The sequence below is a fragment of the Cervus elaphus genome, chromosome 22 (genome assembly GCF_910594005.1).
Source record: "Cervus elaphus chromosome 22, mCerEla1.1, whole genome shotgun sequence".
Taxonomy (NCBI): Eukaryota; Metazoa; Chordata; class Mammalia; order Artiodactyla; family Cervidae; genus Cervus; species Cervus elaphus.
Genome location: NC_057836.1, coordinates 54,899,487 through 54,919,467, shown reverse-complemented (window position 1 = coordinate 54,919,467; position 19,981 = coordinate 54,899,487). Strand labels below are relative to the sequence as shown.

At 35.0% G+C, this 19,981-nt stretch overlaps 1 protein-coding gene across 2 annotated transcripts in view; it reads right to left on the bottom strand.

Annotated features, from left to right (window-relative positions):
* Nucleotides 1–19,981, bottom strand: part of UHRF1BP1L (UHRF1 binding protein 1 like) — an 80,193-nt gene that overhangs the window by 40,646 nt on the left and 19,566 nt on the right. For both annotated transcript variants that reach the window (XM_043880874.1, XM_043880875.1), the window contains 6 exons: nt 12,209–12,371; nt 11,076–11,114; nt 9,959–10,050; nt 6,011–6,200; nt 5,051–5,191; nt 3,810–3,980 (listed from right to left, as the gene is read on the bottom strand). In XM_043880874.1, coding sequence (XP_043736809.1) covers nt 3,810–3,980; nt 5,051–5,191; nt 6,011–6,200; nt 9,959–10,050; nt 11,076–11,114; nt 12,209–12,371 — 796 coding nt within the window. The remainder of the gene's footprint in view (nt 1–3,809; nt 3,981–5,050; nt 5,192–6,010; nt 6,201–9,958; nt 10,051–11,075; nt 11,115–12,208; nt 12,372–19,981) is intronic.

Here is a 19,981-nt window from a genome sequence, read left to right as displayed (position 1 = left end):
GTACTATATATACAGCTTATATACAGTATATACCTTCTTCGTAGTAAGAACTATAATCATACTGTAAAAAGAATTTCAAAGTGTACTCAGTCAATGAGAATCTCTCGATAAAAATGACTGGGGTCCACATTATTTAAAGGAAAGCAAAGATGAAACAGTTGTGAAGCCTTAAATTCCAGGGGTCCAAGTAAGCTTTTTTACTAATTATTAAACTGATTTTCATCAGAAAAATCACTTTTTCTTATGTTTTCCCCCATCCACTTTTAAAGCCTTACAGACTATTACTTATGTCTATGATGGTATTATTTTGGAAGAAAACACTCTCCTGTATTGCTTTAATTATGTTTCCGGTCTTTCATCAAGATAAATACTGATACAAATAAAAACATAAGCATTAATCTCCCTACAAACTCTTTTCTTCGTACTAAGGTACATTCAGGCTTTTGGATGCTATTTGCAGGGGGGAAAGTGAGCCACTATAAACTCTTGCCTCATGAATAATCTTTTAAAAATTCTTAATTTTCAAGTTCGTAAAGCTCGCAAGTTGTAAGGTGAGCAAAGGAACACAACTACTTCACTCTCTAATGCACACTCTTGGTACCTCAGATGACACCTAAAATAGCGATGTGACAACCACCACTGAAGGAAGACATCCCACAGCAATGTGAGTGGCTCAGTGTAACTACTATAAAACATTAAGGAGTGATAAAAAAGACTAACTAAATACTAATGGCAGGGAAGAAAACTACAGCCATTTGCTACTACATCCTTTCTGAACTATGAAATGACGCAGATGCTTAGGCAAAAAAAAATCTGTAAGGAAATACCTCGAAATGCTAACACTGGTTTTGTTATGGTAGTAGCATTATAGAATTTTGTTCTTGTTTCTCATTTCCTAACCTGTATCTTTATATAGCTTCCTAATCTATATTCTATTTTACATAAAGACATCTATCTACATATTGCATAAATAAGCTATAGTAACATCAACACTTTGTCTATTGATCTTTCAATTATCATCTCTGTTAATGACATCCTAAATTATAATACACGAATCGTCATTGCAAGCTTTAACAGGCTAGTGTTTATGATGGTAATACTGCAAAATATTACCTCCTGTACTTTCTTAATTATTTTTTTCCACTCCAAAATGGAACTCATTATTACCTTTTCTTAGCCTTACATCCCCTAATCAAACCTGCTTCCTTCTGGACTTATTCTTCTGGCTAATGGAATTACTAATTATTCATGAAGTTTTCAACTTTTCTCTCTTCTCTATCCTCAACTGATAAAACACTCAAATATCTTTCCCCAATTTGGCTTGTTTTTTCTTCTTTCAAACCATTGCTAGAGATCCAAGTCTACCCCTTCCCTAGAGTGGCAGCCTTCCTACTCTTCAATCTACCCTCTTATAATACCACCATGTCATACTTAACTTTTGTTTCCATTGACTTCTGTATGCCCATGGGAAAAGTAACATATAATGCCCATCATGTCTAGTGGCCAACTTTGCTTGAACTCAGGCTACTTCCCTGGGAAAACCCTATTCTATGCTATGATCCAATACTCTGTTCATCAAACTTTTAACATTAGATCCCCACACAGAATTATATACGAAGACATCTGATTGGATAAATATTAATTATTTGGTAGAATGATACAGGATTCACCATCAATTCTCTACAGGTTCACCATCAATTCTGTTTTTATAGCTTAAAGCTCTGGGAAACTTTGTTCACATCAATAGGTAGGCTGGAATGAAGTCAATTTTGTTTTAGCAAAAGTAACATGATTCTTTGAACTCTTTCAAGTTAATGCCAGGATTCACAAAGTGATCTACTGTAAAAAAAATTATTTTTAATAGTCTAGCAGCAGACATTTATTAAATCTTCCTTCAAACATGTTGAAAGCAAAGAAGTGGAAATCACCTAATGTGTTAGTTTGTCACTGGTCCTTCATTTCCAACATGGACAGCAATATTTCAAATTGCCTGTCATTTCCCAGAGATTTTTAGGTCAAAACCCTCCTGCCCACCTCACCATCCACCCCTGACAAATCTACCACAGTAAGAACCAGGATGAGTAAGAAGAATGCCTTTCATTTGTAAAGTAGGATACTAGGATAGGAGTAACTACGGAACTGGAGAACCAGACTGACATCTTAACACAACAAAGAGTATACATCAAAATGGAAGATGTGAAACAATTTTCTTAAAACTTGGAAAGTTGTCACATATTCACAAGGCATGTGTACGTCACTCTCAAAAAATAATGCTCTAGTAACCCTAAGCCCCTCATCTTTATCAGAAAATACCATGCTCTCTATCACCATCATACTTTTGTAGACTCTGTTTCCTCATCTGAAACACCCTTCCTCTCACCTGTGAACTCCTACTCATTTTTCAGACTTAACTTCATTATCCTCTTTGTGAAACCTTTCCAAAGTCCATCCACAAGCAGTTGATTAAAACTTCTCTGTCCTTCTGTAATCTCCTCATCCCTCGTTTCATTGGCGGCTCTGAGTCTTCACTGCTGTGTGCGGGCTTTCTCTAGCTGCAGTGAGCAGGGGGCTGCGCACTGCTGCGGCGTCCGGGCCTCTCACTACAGGGCCTCTCCGGTGGCGGGGCCAGGCTCCAGGCACGTGTGCTGCGGTGGTTGTGGCTCACGAGCTGCGGCCGCACTGCGTGTGGAATCTTCCCAGCTGCTCTGGTTGCTGTTCAGTGGCTCAGTCGGGTCCGACTCTACAGACTGAAGTCCGCCAGGCTTCTCCAGCCATGAGATTTACCAGGCAAGAATACTAGAGTGAGCTGCCATTTCCTCCTGGACCAGGGATCAAACCCACATCTACTGCACTGGCAGGCAAATTCTTATCCACTGTACCACCAGGCAAGTCCCTCATCCCCATTTTTAATTCTGCACTCTGGCATTTATGCTGGACTGCAATGATCTGTTTTACATTTGATTCCCCATTACATTCTGAGGTCCTTGAGGGCAGGTTCAGACAATATTTATTTCTACATCAGCAGCATCTAGCCCTGCACCTGATGACAAAGCAGGCAGGCAGTAAACAATGCCGATGTGACAGTCACAGTAAAGCCTAAATTCCCACATATCAATCAGATTACCAACAAAGTACAGGGATTACTCTATTTCCAACGAAATAATTCAAGAAGTATGATTTCACAATATCCATTAACTTTTTATTGGATAGATATAAAAAGTCAATCGTACTCATAAAATTATCAAAAGACAGTACACGCTGGGATTTCCAATTTCCCTTCTACAAAAATCTTCATGTTAAATTCTCAGTATTTAGTGCTAGGGAAGGTTAGAAAACTTTCTTTTTAGGAAAAAAAAACTAGTAATGCTTCTGATTTTAAGAAAGTGATCATTAAATAGCTTCCCTCATTTTTGTCCCAGCCATCAGACAATTCTAACAGCTTTGTGTTCACCTTCAGCAATTCTGGGCTTTTATGTCAATCCTTACATTCTCTCCCTTGACTATAATTACCCAGGTTTTTTCCTTTTGGACTTTAGTAATCTTTAACTTGTATTTTTATAAATTTCCTGAAAAGACGTATTTGTAACATCAGAATACTTTTATATTATCATTAAGTCTAGTGCCAAGCACAGACTTGCAAATAAGATATGTACTATATAGACAGAAATATATTCAATATATAAGAAAATTCTTGGGCTCAAAGTATTATAATCTATTTCACATAGAGAAAACAACTAACCATTCTGATTTTTAAACCACTTAAACCATGTAAAGTGAAGTGCTTTTCCTATTAGCAGTTAATAGCGTACCTGTGCAGGTTCAGGAGCCATACTCTTCCTTTGCTCTGTTGATTTTTCTATTGCTTCACTAAGAGACTTCGCATACTGTACCATAGCCTTCAACTGGGAATCCGTTAAAACCCATAGTAAGTCATCCAATATTAGAACTAACTTTGTTGCAATGACATTGCAGTCCTTTAACTGTCAGGGAAAAATGATTCATAAAATTAAGCCAAGTAATAAAACTTATAATGCACTTGTACTTTTTAAAAGTTAAAATTTTTTCAATGATTTAAATAAACGCTTCCTTTATCACCAAATATTTGATGAGTTCCTATAATATGAAAGAAATATCTCCTAGTATTGGAGATACAGTGGTAAAAAAAAGACTGACAGGTTCCTTTACCTTAACAGGTACATGTTACATAGGTATAAGCATTTGTGTAATTTAATTCTGCATTTATAGCTAAAAATCATATAATTATCAATGTTAACGCAACCCTAAGTGACCCTTGAATAATGCCGCGGTTAATGCATATAACTTATAGTTGGCCCTCTGTATCCAAGGTTCCTCCATATCCAGGGTTCCTCTGCATCCTTGGGTCCAACCAACCTGGACCATGCAGTACCGCAGTATACACTATTGAAAAAGATCCACATATAAGTGGACTCATACAGCTCAAAACTGTGTGCTTCAAGGGTCAGCTGTAATTCCAGTAGAAAAGGAGGCATTAATTAAAAACTAAAATGCTATTTTAACCACATTTCACAATATTTGTATTAAGTGTCATACTCTGAAAAATTATTTTAATTGAGCCATGTTTTTAAAGAAGTGATTACTTTCCCACATTAAATTTCATCAAAGTCTATGATGGATTTTCAAATGCTGACATCCTTAAGCAGCTACCTTCCATATTTATCTAAATATACAGTCGTATCTTAATAGCCTTCTAAAACTAGTAGTTTTGGTTACTAATAGTGAAGACTTTACTGTTTACCCACTCCTGAGGAATATTCAATAGGAGACATAAAATTATAAAATAGCTACTATTTCGTAACTGAGAAATCTATTCAATTCATCAAAAATAAAAATACTAATATTAAACCTAATGGTATCATCACACCAGATTTCTTCAAATATTGCTTGAAGCACTATATTTCCTTCTATTTTGCACTGTTTTAATATGCCAATATTTCACCTATAAATAATTTAAAATTTCTCATCAATTCCAATAGTTGCCACATGAATCAAAAGGTAACTGCTGACTTACTCTTCTTTTGAGCGTGACTCTGATCTTTGACTGGTTGGTTATTAAGCGGACAGGAGCGCACATAATTTCCAGATGTGCGCTCTGGGTGGCATCTGCCTCTATTCGGATCATCTGCCAATTTATCTCCTTAAAGGTCAACACCTAAAGGGAGAACAAGAGATTAGGTTCACAAACACAAAACGGAATAAGAAAAATGCAGATTTATAAAAACAAAAAAAAAGTTACAAAAATGTATCTTGTGGGATTTCCCTGGTGGTCCAATTGTAAGAATCCACCTTCTAATTCAGGGCACATGGGTTCGATTCCTGGTGGGGGAAGTAGGATCCCATATGCCATGAAGCAACACATGTCGCAGAGCAACTGAGCCCCTGCGCCAACCAGAGAAGCCTGGGGGCCGCAACGAGGGAAGACCCTGCGTGTCACAACTAGAGAAGAGCGCTCACGCTGCAGCCAAGACCAAGTGCAGCCAAAAAAGGAAAAGCACCTCTTCACAAATTTTCACATGATCCTCCAGATCTATTCACTACGCTTTCACTTTTAATTACACACTTTCAAATTCAGTAACACATCTCCATAATTACAATCATCATCTGTAAAGCTGTTGACACTTTTATTCCAAGTAATTTAATTTTAATATAAAACACAAAGAACATTTGAATTATGTAACCATGAAGAATTTAACAAAACATATTTTAATTTTGTAAATTTAAAATTCAATTCTGAGTAGCTTAGAAGTTAAAATAGGACTCACTCTCTAAGTTGAAAGATAACAGTAAAAACATTAAAAATGTACATTTTATAGTTAAACAAAAATAATACAGAGAAAAGTACAGTTTATGGGAAAAAGTAAATCTAGTAGTATGTGAATATAGGCAACAAAAAGTAATTATTTTAAATATACTTTAATATTAATCAATGCTAAAACATTTTTAAACAAAGAAAGAAAAACAGAATCTTTACCTCTCCTCTCTGTGGATCCTGAATACGAGTAAATCGTAAATCTCCATGTTCCCAGTTTGCATTTACACTATAGATTCTTAGCTGGGAAAGTTCAAAGGAGGCATTAAAGGCTTTTGCTCCAATGCGAATGACAATAGAATTTACAGAAACAGTAATTCCTTCAACTACTTTTTCAGCAAAGCCATATTCACTGAGAAAACAAAGCAAAATATAATGCATTAAAGCCAAAAATAAAACATTAAAAGTGAAGAAGCTTTCTGTTAATATTCTCACACAAATTGCCATATTACTCATTTTTGTTTAACAAAATGAATTTTTGTTAAAACAATCTAGTCTGGTTACATGTAAGTTACAAAAAAAAAAAGCTATTTCAAAATGCTAAAGGTTTTTATTTATTTTTTTTCAAAATGCTCAAGGTTTTTAAAATTGGCCTCTCTAAATTATTTTAATTGCCATCCAAAGTTGCTTGCTTTAAAAAGCATTAGTGCAGAGAACTGGCATCAATAAAGTAAATCAGATGGCTAAATTCTTGACACGAAGAAGGCTGCAGAGGTCAACTGGAATATAATCTCATAGTTTAGGGATAAGGCCAGAAAAAGTTCACATTATATAATTCAATTCAGTAAATATTTATGGAGCATCTACTATGTGAATAATGCTAGGACCTAAGAAAACTAAAACAGAGTTATGGCATTACAGGGCTTGAAAGTTACCGGGGGAGGAAAAAAAAAAACCACATATCCTAGTAACTGAAACATGAGGGAGTCTGTTTTTAGGTGCTTTTTTAAAAGGAATCGTTGGTACACTCGGTAGAGGAAGAAACTGTTTAGAATTAATGAGAAATATATCCAAAATAGAAAGATCAACTTTCCTCAAGGAGAGATAAGAAGGAAGGAAAATCTTAAAAGAGGGAAAAGCATGAGCAAAGACACAGAGAAACAATAAAGGTCATGTTTCAAGAATAAGTATACATGTATATATATTTAGTATATATGTATGGCTGAGTCCCTCTGCTATCCACTTGAAACTACCATAACATTGTTAGTCGGCTGTACTCCAATACAAAATAAAAAGTTTTTAAAAATGATAAGTACAGCAAGACTTAAATACAAACTAGATTATCAATACAGTTTGGCAGGAGGGTGGTGAAAGTTTTTGCAAAATTGGCACCTTACTTCAATCATGACCATTATTCCAAAATCTGTATCAGATTTCTTGCTGAAACTTCAGACTGTAAAATTCAAATATCCATCAGATAGCTCTACTTGGCTGCTTCTCACATATTTCAAAGCCAACATCCATAAAGTGAGGCCATCATTTTTACTGATCATGCACATTGCTCCTCTATACCTGCTATGCTTCTTGATTTACTATCCTAATGAATAAATAAAATTACTTATCTTTCCTAAAATTCAGATGACTTATCTTTTAAATCAGGATATACTTTGTAGCTTACATTTGGACTGTAGGAAATAAGGCATATGAAGCAAGAAGACCATCCCTGGACTCATGATACTTTAAAAGGTGTAAGTATTATTTGTAGTATTATAAATAGTAGTATTACGGTTTTATTAATACTATTGCAAGTCTATGAGCCTCAGTTTCCTTACTTGTAAAATGAAAATAATAGCTATTTCAAAATGTTGGTGTGGTCTTTAAGCAACATGTTATTTTGGAGGAGTTATTATGACCCTAAGAACAAATATTGGTCACTTAGAAATATTTCTGGAGTTGGAAGAATATTTTTATAATAATTATCTGAGAATACCCTTTGGAATATTCAAACCCATCTACTCTAATCTATGCACATTAAAAAGGTTTACAATTGTGTTGGAGGATTTACCATCAGAAGGGTAAAGGCGGAATCAGTGACTAAAGTGTACATCTTTCTGATTATATCATCCATTATAAACTGAATTTCAGTTTACAAAAATCTCTTCTGAGTTTGGTTAATCTCCACATAGACATCTATCTCCACGTGAAGTGAAAAATCAAATTCCTGAACTTACAAAGTTTACTAAACTACCAGTCTATGGGAGCACTGATGATTTACAGGTCCTACAAAGAAGAAAGGGCCAACCTATTAATTGTTAATTTCTCTCTATTTTAATCTCTTAGCTAAAAACAAAATCAAATGGATCAGTTTCTCCCTAAATTGCATGACTGTAAAGAACTGAAGATATATATTCATATTCTTGACAACCATTCTAGACCTAATGAATCATTAATTTCAAAAAAGGAGCCCAAAAAACCCTGTAGATTTTTATAAGCACCCTAAATGACTTACAATTTGACAAGTGTGGAAAACATATTTATTAACACCCAAAGCCAAAATTATAAAGCTTGTTGGTACTATAAAAACATGAATCAGGAAAAATACTGTCAACTGCTTAGCATACAATAATACCTAATTTATGCCACACCTAATTAAAATGAATCATTTGTTTATAACAACTTTCCTGAACTACTTTTGCCCTTTTAATAGTCTTATAAACATCTCAGTTTTTTCTCCAGTATTTCTGACTAGCCAATTTTAAAACCAACTGCTCCTACCTGGGCTTCCCTGGTAGCTCAGCTGGTAAGCAATCCGCCTGCAATGTGGGAGACCTGGGTTCGATCCCTGGGTTGGGAAAATCCCCTGGAGAAGGGAATGGCTACCCACTCTAGTATTCGGGCCTGGAGTTTTCCATGGACTGTATAGTCCATGGGGTTGCAAAGAGTTGGACACAACTGAGCGATTTTCACTTTCACCTTTTCTCCAATATTTCTGACTAGCCAATTTTAAGATCAACTGCTCCAACTTACTTTATCTAACCTGAAATCATAATCTAAACTTTAAAATCTCAAATTGCTGGAAAATACATAAACTACAAAAATGTTAATGTGAAAGCTCTTTTCCCCATCACTATTACCTATAATCCAAATATAAACTGTATATCTGATAAATCTGGCTCTCAATCAACTCTCAGCAGTGGATGGATCACCATTCTATTCCCATGTGAAACGCCACTGATTAGACTGTAGGTATTCTCACAGAATGCATTAATATAAAGATGGTTCAACCTTGGTAAAAGAGGAGGAAAATGTGAGAGAGAGTATGTGTGTGTACCTGTATGTGCACGTTCAGCCTCAAGAAGAGTTAATCCCTGGTTCTCACGCACCTAGAATACTGTAAATGTCCAGGGCTGCCACGCTGCACAACCCAAGGAGGCACTAGTCACGCTACAATCTATGTAAACTTCTTACATGAGTACCTGAACCACCCAAAAATAGTGCAGAAAATCTGTTTTGAAGAAATTGTATACATAAAACAAGATCCAAATTTACTGAATGCAAAGATAAACAGGCAAATTTTTAAATATCTATTTTTTAAGAACCACTCTAACTTCTCAAGATGGCTTTGTGAACTGCTTTCCTTTACTTTGTAAAATGCTCTCCTTCATAGGCTTCTACGTTATTAGCATCTGGTTTTTATCTATCAAAATTCAATCTGTAGAAACTGTGAGTGTTCTATATTTAATGAATTTTAGAGTAACCTAAAAGGTCTATACTTTTTTAAGGTATCAACTTAACTCTTAAGAGTCTTAAAAGGTCCACTGATGCAGAGAACAAATGTTATGCAGAGAAAGTGTTCAGAGACCAAATAAGAGACTATCTGATTTATAGAATGCCTAAGCTCTTCTTCTTCCATTTTCTGCTGCTATTCTGCCTTTGACTGATCATTATTATTTAATATCAAGGAAAGCAAGATGAATAAAAGAGGCTAAAAATCAATTCTGCTACTCTTGCAAAATGTTTACTAAAACTATAAAATGTTTGATGGGAGAAGTGACTGAAATAGAGTTGAGGCTGGGAAATTTTATTTTATGTCCTATTACTGCAAATAACAGAGCTGACTATAGAAAAAAAATTTCCTTTGCCAATCATACATATTAACGGATAGCTTACCTTTGTCCTGAAGCAGTTGCAATTGGTGATGGGCCATTTGGGTTTCGTGGTTCTTCACATGTACTCATTTCCATTATTACTTTATCCAAGGACTAATAAAAACACATTAAACATTAGATATTTTATTTTATGTATAGTATAAGGATATTATTTAAGACTACTTTCTCATTCATTTCTTTAGGAGCAAAGAAAATAAAGCACAGTCATTTTAAACGTCTCTCTAAGGGTCTAAAGACTGAGAAAATGCTCAGTCCTTTCTCAAGGCACTTATTTGCTGCTGGAAAAGCTTATTACAGGAGTACAGGAGAAAAAAACTGTAAGTAGTAGCCATATACTGCTAAGACCATCAGGTTTCACAGAAGCATAATTGCTAACCTCAGAATGTACATTACTAATTGATAGATTACTTATTTGTAAATAGGACTAAACAACTTCTGAAAGCTCCTCCCAATCTAAAACCTGAGATTTAAAACATAACTATAAAAAATATGAAAAAATAAACACTCTCATAATGAAAAAATTCCTCAGGCTAAGTTTTTCTTGAAGAAAGATCGAACATCCTTAGTAGTCGTCACTAGCCCATCTGCAGTCATCTCTTCATTCTCTATTTAATACTGAATTTGTCTGAAACCGCCTTGCGTTGTTTACTTGTTCACTGTCAGTCTCCTTATAAAGATGTATGTTCCCTCAGGGCAGAGGGGAAGCATTCAGTAAGTATTAGCGGAATGAATGAATCAGCAAATGACCAAATAGTCCATTTTCCTTAAAAAGTAAAGTACATTAAAGAACATATTATATATTAGATCAGTAAAAGCAGAAACATAGAAAATCTGGGTCAAATTTTATTAAAAGAAGAAGCCCACAGTATGTCAATAAAGAATTAAAAGATACAGTAAAATATACTAATTTAAAATATAATATGCTAGACCTGAAGAACTTGAAAGATCCTCTCATTTTAGAGTTCAAATTTCCCATTTAAAGACTGAGAAAACTAAATATTACCAAAATAGAATGAAAGCTAACAAAGCCATAAGATTATGTTTCTAAGAAACAAAATATTAACAGAGTAGTTATACACAAATATAAACAATTATTTCTGAGGCAATTCAGAACTTACCAAACAGATGGGATGGGTTTTCAACTTTGTCCATGGTATCTATAAAAGAAAATTTTTCTTTAAAATGAATCATCAAAAAAATAATTTAAGACAGTAATCAACACAGATGACCCCTTAACACAGTGATAGACATACCAAATTATATCAGATGACTTAAACTGAACAATTCATTTATACTCTTGAAAGCAGCTGCACCTATTTTATTTTAAAAAAGATTATTATTCTTATTTTCTTGGTCATCTTTTTAAATAAAAATTTCAGGTTCTACTAACATTAATATTATCTAAAAAATAATATGGTTTTTTCTCCAGTTCTGAAGATACATTTTGATTTCATAGTTTAAGAATTCCCAGCAAAGCATAATCAGTGTTTTGCTCATTTAATAATCTTTTAAATTCTAGAATTCCAGCCAATTTCCTTGTAGATATTCAAGACAAACATAAAAGTGAGACCATTAATGTTAAATGGAAGTAATAGCAAATAAATAATGTTCAAATAAATTCTATATTAAGGATAATATTTTTTGAAGACATTTGGGTTTATGGAAGATAGAACAAAAATTAAAGGTGACCATCAAAGGATATGGCAAACTTTCCACAATCTTTTCTGTGTAGCCCAATTTTAATTTTAATTTTAGCATGCAGTATTTCCACTGAGTAGGCTCTCAAACTAAGCCTAATCTTTAAGACAAAGAAGCAAAATGATATGATTAGAGTCAAAGATAATAAAAAAGCTTAAGTTTTAATAAGCAGGAATAATATTAAAAAAAACTTTAAAATTCTCAAAATAAAAAACAAATGGGGAAAAGAGACAAAATTTCAAACAAAAGTATAATGTCCAGAATAAGATAACTTATCAGTCCTTACGCCTTCATTTGAAGTAGACTCTACTTACTACAAATTTAAGCTGTCCAATTTGACAACAAATCCTATGAAGAAAACTTTAAATATGTACCAAATTTTAACAATTATTTTAATAAACTATAAATATTGCTTAAATATGAATATTAAATTTTCAATAAAAATTAATAAATTAATAAATAATGCAGAAAAGAAAATATCTATTTTAAACGATAGGGATGAAATAAATAAAATGAAAACAGAAAATGCCTTGCACAGATATCAAAGTCTCACCCTAATTGACGCTTTATTACAAAAAACTTTGTTGATAGCAAGCCATGTTGGCAAATCCAACATGTTCTGGAGCACCTCTTCATCCAACTCCAAATTCTTTAGTTCACCTTCTCCTTTAAGGGTACTAAGATTTATCTTGTCAGGAGATAAATTTTTGGTAAATCTGAAAGAGAATACATATTGACATTTATTTTAGTGTTAGTTACTGTACCGCTGAGTCATTCTTGCAAATATACAGAGCATTAAGAATGTCATAGTGGATTTCGCTGGTGTCCAGTGATTAAGAATCTGTCTGCCAATGAAGGGGGTGCAGGTTCCATCACTGATGCAGGGCAACCAATCCTGCGCGCCACAACCGCCGGGCCCTCCCTCCGGAGCCCGCGCGGCGCACCCACCGAAGCCTGCACACCCAGGCCTGCGCTCTGCAGCGAGAGAGGCCGGCACACCACAGTGAAGAGCAGATCCTGCTCGCGGCAACTAAAGACAGCCTGTGAACAACAACCAAGACCCAGCGCAGACCAAAATAAGTAAACAGTAAGAAAGAAGAATGTAATAACAACATGGGCTTCCCTGGTGGGTCAGCAATAAAGAATCTGCCTGCAGTGCTGGAGACCTGGGTTCAATCAATGCACTGGGAAGATTCCCAGGAGAAGGAAATGGCAACCCACTCCAGTATTCTTGCCTGGGAAATCCCATGGACAAAGCAGACTGGCAGGCTACAGACTCCCGGGTCACAAGGGCAGGACTTAGTGACTAAACCACCACCATACATTTAAATATCTTAGAACCAGATACATTCAAGCTCTAGTTCTTAATATCTTTCAAACTTATGACTACTTAGTACCTACTATTTTTCATGTATTATGCAAGGATTTGAGCCAGCCTCTACTACATTTTACTTTGCTATAGATAACATCACAGAAGTGAATATTCTTATTTTACTAACCAATCCACAAGTGAGGTAAGGAAACGCTGTTGTTGTTCAGTCACTAAGTCCAACTCTTTGCAACCCCATGGACTGCAGCACACCAGGCTTCCCTGTCCTTCACTATCTTCCAGAGTTTGCTCAAACTCATGTCCATCGAGTCGGTGATGCCATCCAACCAACTCATGCTCTGTCACCCCCTTCTCCTCTTGCCCTCAGTCTTTCCCAGCATCAGGGTCTCTTCAAATAATTCAGCCCTTCGCATCAGGTGGCCAAATTATCAGAGCTTCAGCTTCAGAATCAGTCTTTCCAATGAATATTCAAGGTTGCTTTCCTTTAGGACTGATTGGTTTAAACTCCTTGCTGTCCGGCAATCTTGATTCTAGCTTGTGAGTCATCTAGTCCAGCATTTTGCATGATATACTCCATATAAGTTAAATAAGCAGGGTGACAATATACAGCCTCGACCTACTCCTTTCCCAATTTTGAACCAGTCCGTTGTTTCATGTCTAACTATTGCTTCCTGTCCTGCATATAGGCCTCTCAGGGACATGTAAGGTGGTCTGGTGTTACCATCTCTTTAAGAATTTTCCACAGTTTGTTGTAATCCACACGGTCAAAGGCTTTAGCGTAGTCAGTGGAGCAAAAGTAGAAAACTGACCTTTTCCAGTCATGTGGCCACTGCTGTGTTTTCCAAATTTGCTGGCATATTGAGTACAGCACTTTTAACAGCATCATCTTTTAGGATTTGAAATAGCTCAGCTGGAATTCCATCACAAAGGAAATGAGATATAACTCTTTAGAAGTAGAAGCAGCAGCAGATGCCAACACTGCCATTCATCATGCTAAGTATTTAATGAAAGTGCCAAAGTCACATTAAAGATTTGACTCTGAATTCTAATTAAACAATGCAGATTCTCTATAATGATTTTAAAAGGAAAGTTCTTAAACTTAAAAGAAGAGACTGAAAATAATAACAGAAAAACAGCAAACATTTTCCAAGGGTTTACTGGTAGGTAACAGGCTCTTCTCTTTGAGTGCATGCATTACTGATTCTCACGATAACCCATTAGAGTCAATACTACTTTTATTCCCACTTTTTACAAGAGTAAATATAATGAGAAACCAACTTGTTTGCCCAATGTCACAACCAATAAAGATGATAATAGTAATAACAATAAATTACACATGCACTTTAAATACTTTCATATGTATTAATTCTTAACACAACCCTGAAAGATTAAAAAATTGCTAACTTTACCCAGCTTTACTTTTTCAAAAGTGAAACTACTGACAAAGTTAACTACTAGCTAACAAAAAAGTTATCAGCCAGTCTTCTACCCTTTTTTGATATTAAATATTAAAGTAACAAAATGAACTAGGTTATTTACATGCCCTACACACCAATAAGAATCAATATGCACATTCTTCTGCATTGACTCTAAACCAGAATTTCTTGAGTCAGATCTTATCTGGATTCATATCTTCTCACAAGATGTCAACACATTGATTTAGTCAATACAAAGTTCATATTTAACTCAGAGTTGATCAATAATGCCAAGTCATTTCAAACTTACCACCAATCATGTTTGATTTGAAAATACAGTTTCCTGATAGGCTGCCATTTCTAAGCACATAGGAATGACCTATCACTGCCTCAAGGCAGAGTATCAGCACTTGAAGGGAGCTAATTTAGTAAGTATTGGGTTGGCCAAACAAAAAAATCTGAACGAACTTTTTGGCCAACTCAACACTTACTGAGGATTCACTATTCAGACACATACACTGGCAGGCAGCATACTCAAGGTTCTGGCCTTTGCGAAGTGCTCAGTTTAGTTGGTGAGAGAGATCAAAGAGCGTGACTAAGAGTGAATACAGCAGGGGTCTTAATCCAGAGGTTCTTTGAAATAGGGACTTCTGAGCTGATATCTAAAGGATGAGCAGTAGAAGTTAACTAGGCCAGAAAAAGAAGGGGGAAGGAAAGAGTTTTCCAAGTAGAGGGAATAAAACATACAAAGGTTCTGAGGCAGGAGAGAGTATAAAGTAGAATAGGAGAGAGATCAGCAACTGGAATGTAGCAAGAAGAATGGATAACTCTTGAAGGACAAAGAGAGGGCTGAATTCATTCATTCAATAAATTTTAACCAATATCTACAAAGTTAAATATATAACAAGTCAGAGTCTGATAACTATGGAGGAAAAAAAAAAAGCAAAAATAACATAGGAGGTGCAAGCAAAGGATCTTTTCATTTTTAAAAGAGTGGACAGGAAACGCCTCATTAAAAAGGTAACATGGGCAAAGATCTGAAGAAAACCAAGGAGCTAGCTATGCAAATATCTAGAGGAAGAATACTCTAGGCAGAGTTAAAACTAAGGACATAAAGTTGAGGAAAGAACACAGAGGTCTGAGGAATAGCAAAAAGGCCACTGTAGCTGTAGGAAATGAACAAGGGCAAAAATGAAAAGAGATGAAGTCAGAGAAATAACAGGGGCCAGATCATGTGGGGCCTTTTAAGCCACTCTAAGGACTTTGGCTTTTACTCTGAGTGAAAATGAGAATGACTGGAGATGGTTTTGACTAGAATAGGATAAGAGAACAGTTTTTTAAGGATCACTCTGTTGAGAAGAGATGAAAGAAGTACATGGACAGAAACAGTGAGCCCAGACAGGAAACTGTTACAATAATACAGGTAACAGAGATGTTGCCTGGGATCAAGTTGGTAGAGTAGGAAGTGGTAAGAAGGAAACAATTCAGGACATACTCTGAAGTTAAAACAACAGGATTTGATAATACAGACTGAAGGCAAGGATGGCTCCAAGGTTTTTGGTCTGAGCAAAGAGAAGGATAGAGTCACCAATTACTGGGTTAAAGAGAGAGAGGGAGAAGTAAGTTTGGGATAAAGGATCAGAATTTAGGCTTAGAGTAGTTTAATTAAGAGATGCTTATCAGATATCCAAGAGAAGATACCAATTAGGTTAGATATTGAAATCTTATTCAGTAGCTACAGATACAAATTTAATAATCACCAATGTTATATATGTATGTTTACAAGATAGAGACCAAAAAAATGAAATGGCTCAAAGACTGTGGTCAAAGACCACTAAGAGGTCAAGGAACCCTAAGAAGGAAGGGCCAGTGAGGTAGGAGAGAAATCAGTTTTGCTTTTTTAGGTGGGAGAAAATTCAGCAGGCCTGTATGTGGACAACAATGATGCAGAAAAGAGAAAACTACTGATGGGCAGACAACTGATATAACAAAATCCTTGATTAGAAGACAGCAGATGGAGTACACAAGACAAGCTGGCTTTGAAAAGTTTTGATTTTTGAAAAGCATGTTAATATTCTACATATGTAAAAAATAAAATAAGAAGGAATGTGAAGAGGAAAGCACCTAAAACTGAAAGTAACTTGAAAAAAATGAACCTAACTGTATTAAAAAAGAAAAATATTGTAACCATACTGAAGGGGAAGATAGGAAGAAAGGACAAATGGACAGATGAACAAAAATTAATCTGAGTAACTCATAAATACCAACATCTGACTATCTATCTTTAGTGTTGGGCAGGGAGGAGTCGTTAGTGGAGAAATCAGGCAACATCTTAACTGGCTATGGTACAGGAAGGTTCACCTCAATGGTATTTACAAAAGGAAAAAAGCACCTAAATGTTCATAACAATCCCTTTAATTGTGATATATTATGCCTACATATATACCAAGGTGTGTGTGTGTGCACGCACGCACATGTGCGCAGCTCTGCCATGTCCCACTCTTTGCACCCCATGGACAATACAGCCCACCTGGCTCTTCTGTCTGTGGAATTTCCCAGGCAAGAAAACTGGAACGGGTTGCCATTTCCTACTCCAGGGTTCCTTCCGACTCAGGAATCAAACCCATGTATCTTGTGTCTCTTTCACTGGCAGGCAGATTCTGTACTACTAGCACCATCTGGGAAGGTGGTATCAAGTAATACATGTTGACAATTATATAAAGAAGTGGTTACACTATACTGCCTGATGAAAATTCAAGGTTCAAAATTATATACTGTGATTTCAATTGTATAAAAAATGCATTATAAAATCTCAAATCAATAGTACCTATGATTGGGGAGATTTTAGATTTCTTCATCTTTATACTTTTCTGTATGGTTTAGTATTTTATAAGGAGTATATATAACTTTGATAAAGACAAAACTTCAATAGAAACCCAAAAAGATAAGACAAGCAAAAGTGGTAGATGGAATGATTAAAACATGTTATTCACAAGAAATCCAATTTCCAATTTAGTTTACACCAAAGGGACAACACATGCAAAGAGCGCAGACCTTGAAGTCAGGCAAACAGATGTGAACTCTAGTTAGGCTACCTGCTGTGATACCTCTCTGCCTCAATTTGCTCATCTGTAAAGTGGAGAAAATAATACCAACCTCAAAAGAGTTTAGTGAGGATTAAAGATAATATATAAAGTATTGGGGACAAAACAGACATGAATTAAGTCTTCTCCCTTCTGCCCTGCTCTTCACTGAGGTGAAATTACAAAGGCACGGAAGTTCTCTGGTGGCCCAGTGGTTAAGAATCTGCCTGCCAATGCAATGCAGGGGACACGGGTTTGACTCCTGGTCTGGGAAGATTCCACGTGCTGTGGGGCAACAAAGCCCATGTGCCACAATTACTGAGCTCTAGAGCTCACGCTCTGCAACAAGAGAAATCACTCCAATGAGAAACCCGAGCACTGCAACTAGAGAGTAGCCCCTACTCACTGCAACTAGAGAAAGCCCGGGCACAGCAAGGGAGATCATGCACAGCCATGAATTAATTTTAAAAATTTGTTTAAATAAAAAAACTTATGAAGGCACTGTTATAGCTTTTTAACTGGAGCAATAACGAAGGTTCAAGCTTACGAACTTCCTGGTGGTTCAGTGGTTAGGGTTATGCACCTTCAGTGCTGAGGACATAAGAATTAGATCCCCAGTCAGGGAACTACTATCCCACAAGCAACAGGGCCAAAAAATAAAGTTCAAGTTTATCCAAATAGTACCTTAAACATGTCAATATTGCTCATCTATTAAAATATTTTAAAGAGGAAGCTGAAAATATAATGCTAACTGTCACATCCACAGCTATTAGAAAGTTGGTTTCTTATACTAGGTAGGCCACAGACACATCAAATTATTTCTCTATTATTCATATGCAAGGCTTTAATTTACATATGTTTCCATTTTAAACAAATGTTTCCCAATCATTTGTTAATATAATTATGTTCCTTCTAAAAAGAGAGACAGGAGAATGGTTCCTCAGTCACATTTCTTATAACTAATTGATAGAGGAAAAATACACTTTAAGTGTATGCTAGGCAAACAAAGGAACAAAAACCCACAAAATAACATCAAGACATGGGAGAGCTATGCCTCTACCTACGCTTTGTCCAAGTGTTGCTATAAGCTCTTCGGACTAAATTGCCCTGTGAAGTCTCCAGATAATTGTATTATTCTACTAAATATTATAATTGAGCAGGGTTATAATACAGGGCCTGATCCTAAAGAGAATCAATTATTATCTGAAATAAACCTCTTTAGTTCACTAAAGACTCATTTAAATCTCTAAAAGGTATATAAACATTTTAAACCAAACGTTTTAAAAAATGGTAAATCTCTAAGTCAATGAACTAAATTTCTGAATAACTAGTTATTTGGTAGAGATGAGGGAGAGAGGTGGGAGATTAGAAGCACGAAATCTATATAAAACCAAAGTAGATACATTACAGACTTAAAGTGAAGATAAAAAAGAAAACTGACCTAAAAATGTCAAAATCATAACAAACGCAGAGAAGAAAGTCAAACATAATAAAGATAAAACTGACACAATTCTTACTGATTTTATTTTTAAAATTAGGAACACAGCAGTATGTCCCATTACTATGTATATTACGCCATGTAAAGAGATTTATTTTAAAATAAGCATATGTTATTTTAACATTGGTATTATATGAAATAAAATTTAAAGGTGAATGTATATATTTTACTGGTTAATTTTATATTTTTAACAATGTACCAATTTTAAAGCTAACTTAATACATGTAAGCTAGCTTCTATTTCATTCAAAATCTTCTTTAATTACATATATTACATGAAAATAAACTTACTATTTTTTTTCATTATTAACAACAAAATAGCTAAGTAAAGGAATAAAATTTCCAGGCAAATGGAAAGAATAGGTTTGATTTATATTATACATTTTACAATTAATACACAATGAGAGTTTAAATTATGTATAAAGCACTGTGCAAGGTAAATATTTAGGACAAAACAGAGGTATAAATTTTATATCTAATGTTACTGTAAATTTTAGTCATGATTTATTTGAAATTTCATCAGATCCATTTCATAGCTATACTTAAAAAAAAGATTATAAATTATTTTATTTGCTAAAGCAATCTGAAACAGATTTATGGAATGAACTATCTCTAGGTTAACTATAGTATTTGGGGGTAGAATCATAAAATTTTACTGTTAAAAACAATCTTAGAGCATAGTTTATAAAGCCTTCTCTGAACTACTTACCTTCTTCCACAGTTACCTCTTCACATTCAGATAACAAATCCTAGGACATTCTTTTAAAACTTCATCACCTAATACACATTTCTTGAATTATTCACCTTGTCCTGAAAGTTTCTATGGTTCCTATTATAGTACATGTTATTAGAGATTTACATCAATGCCTACTATTTTTCTAAACTTAGGAAGCAGCTATGCTACTTAATAATATTTTTCTCAAATACAGCTATAATTAGAAATAATCGTTTTAATTCTGGTATTCCATGCGTGAAAAACTAGATTTTACAGGTAATTTAAC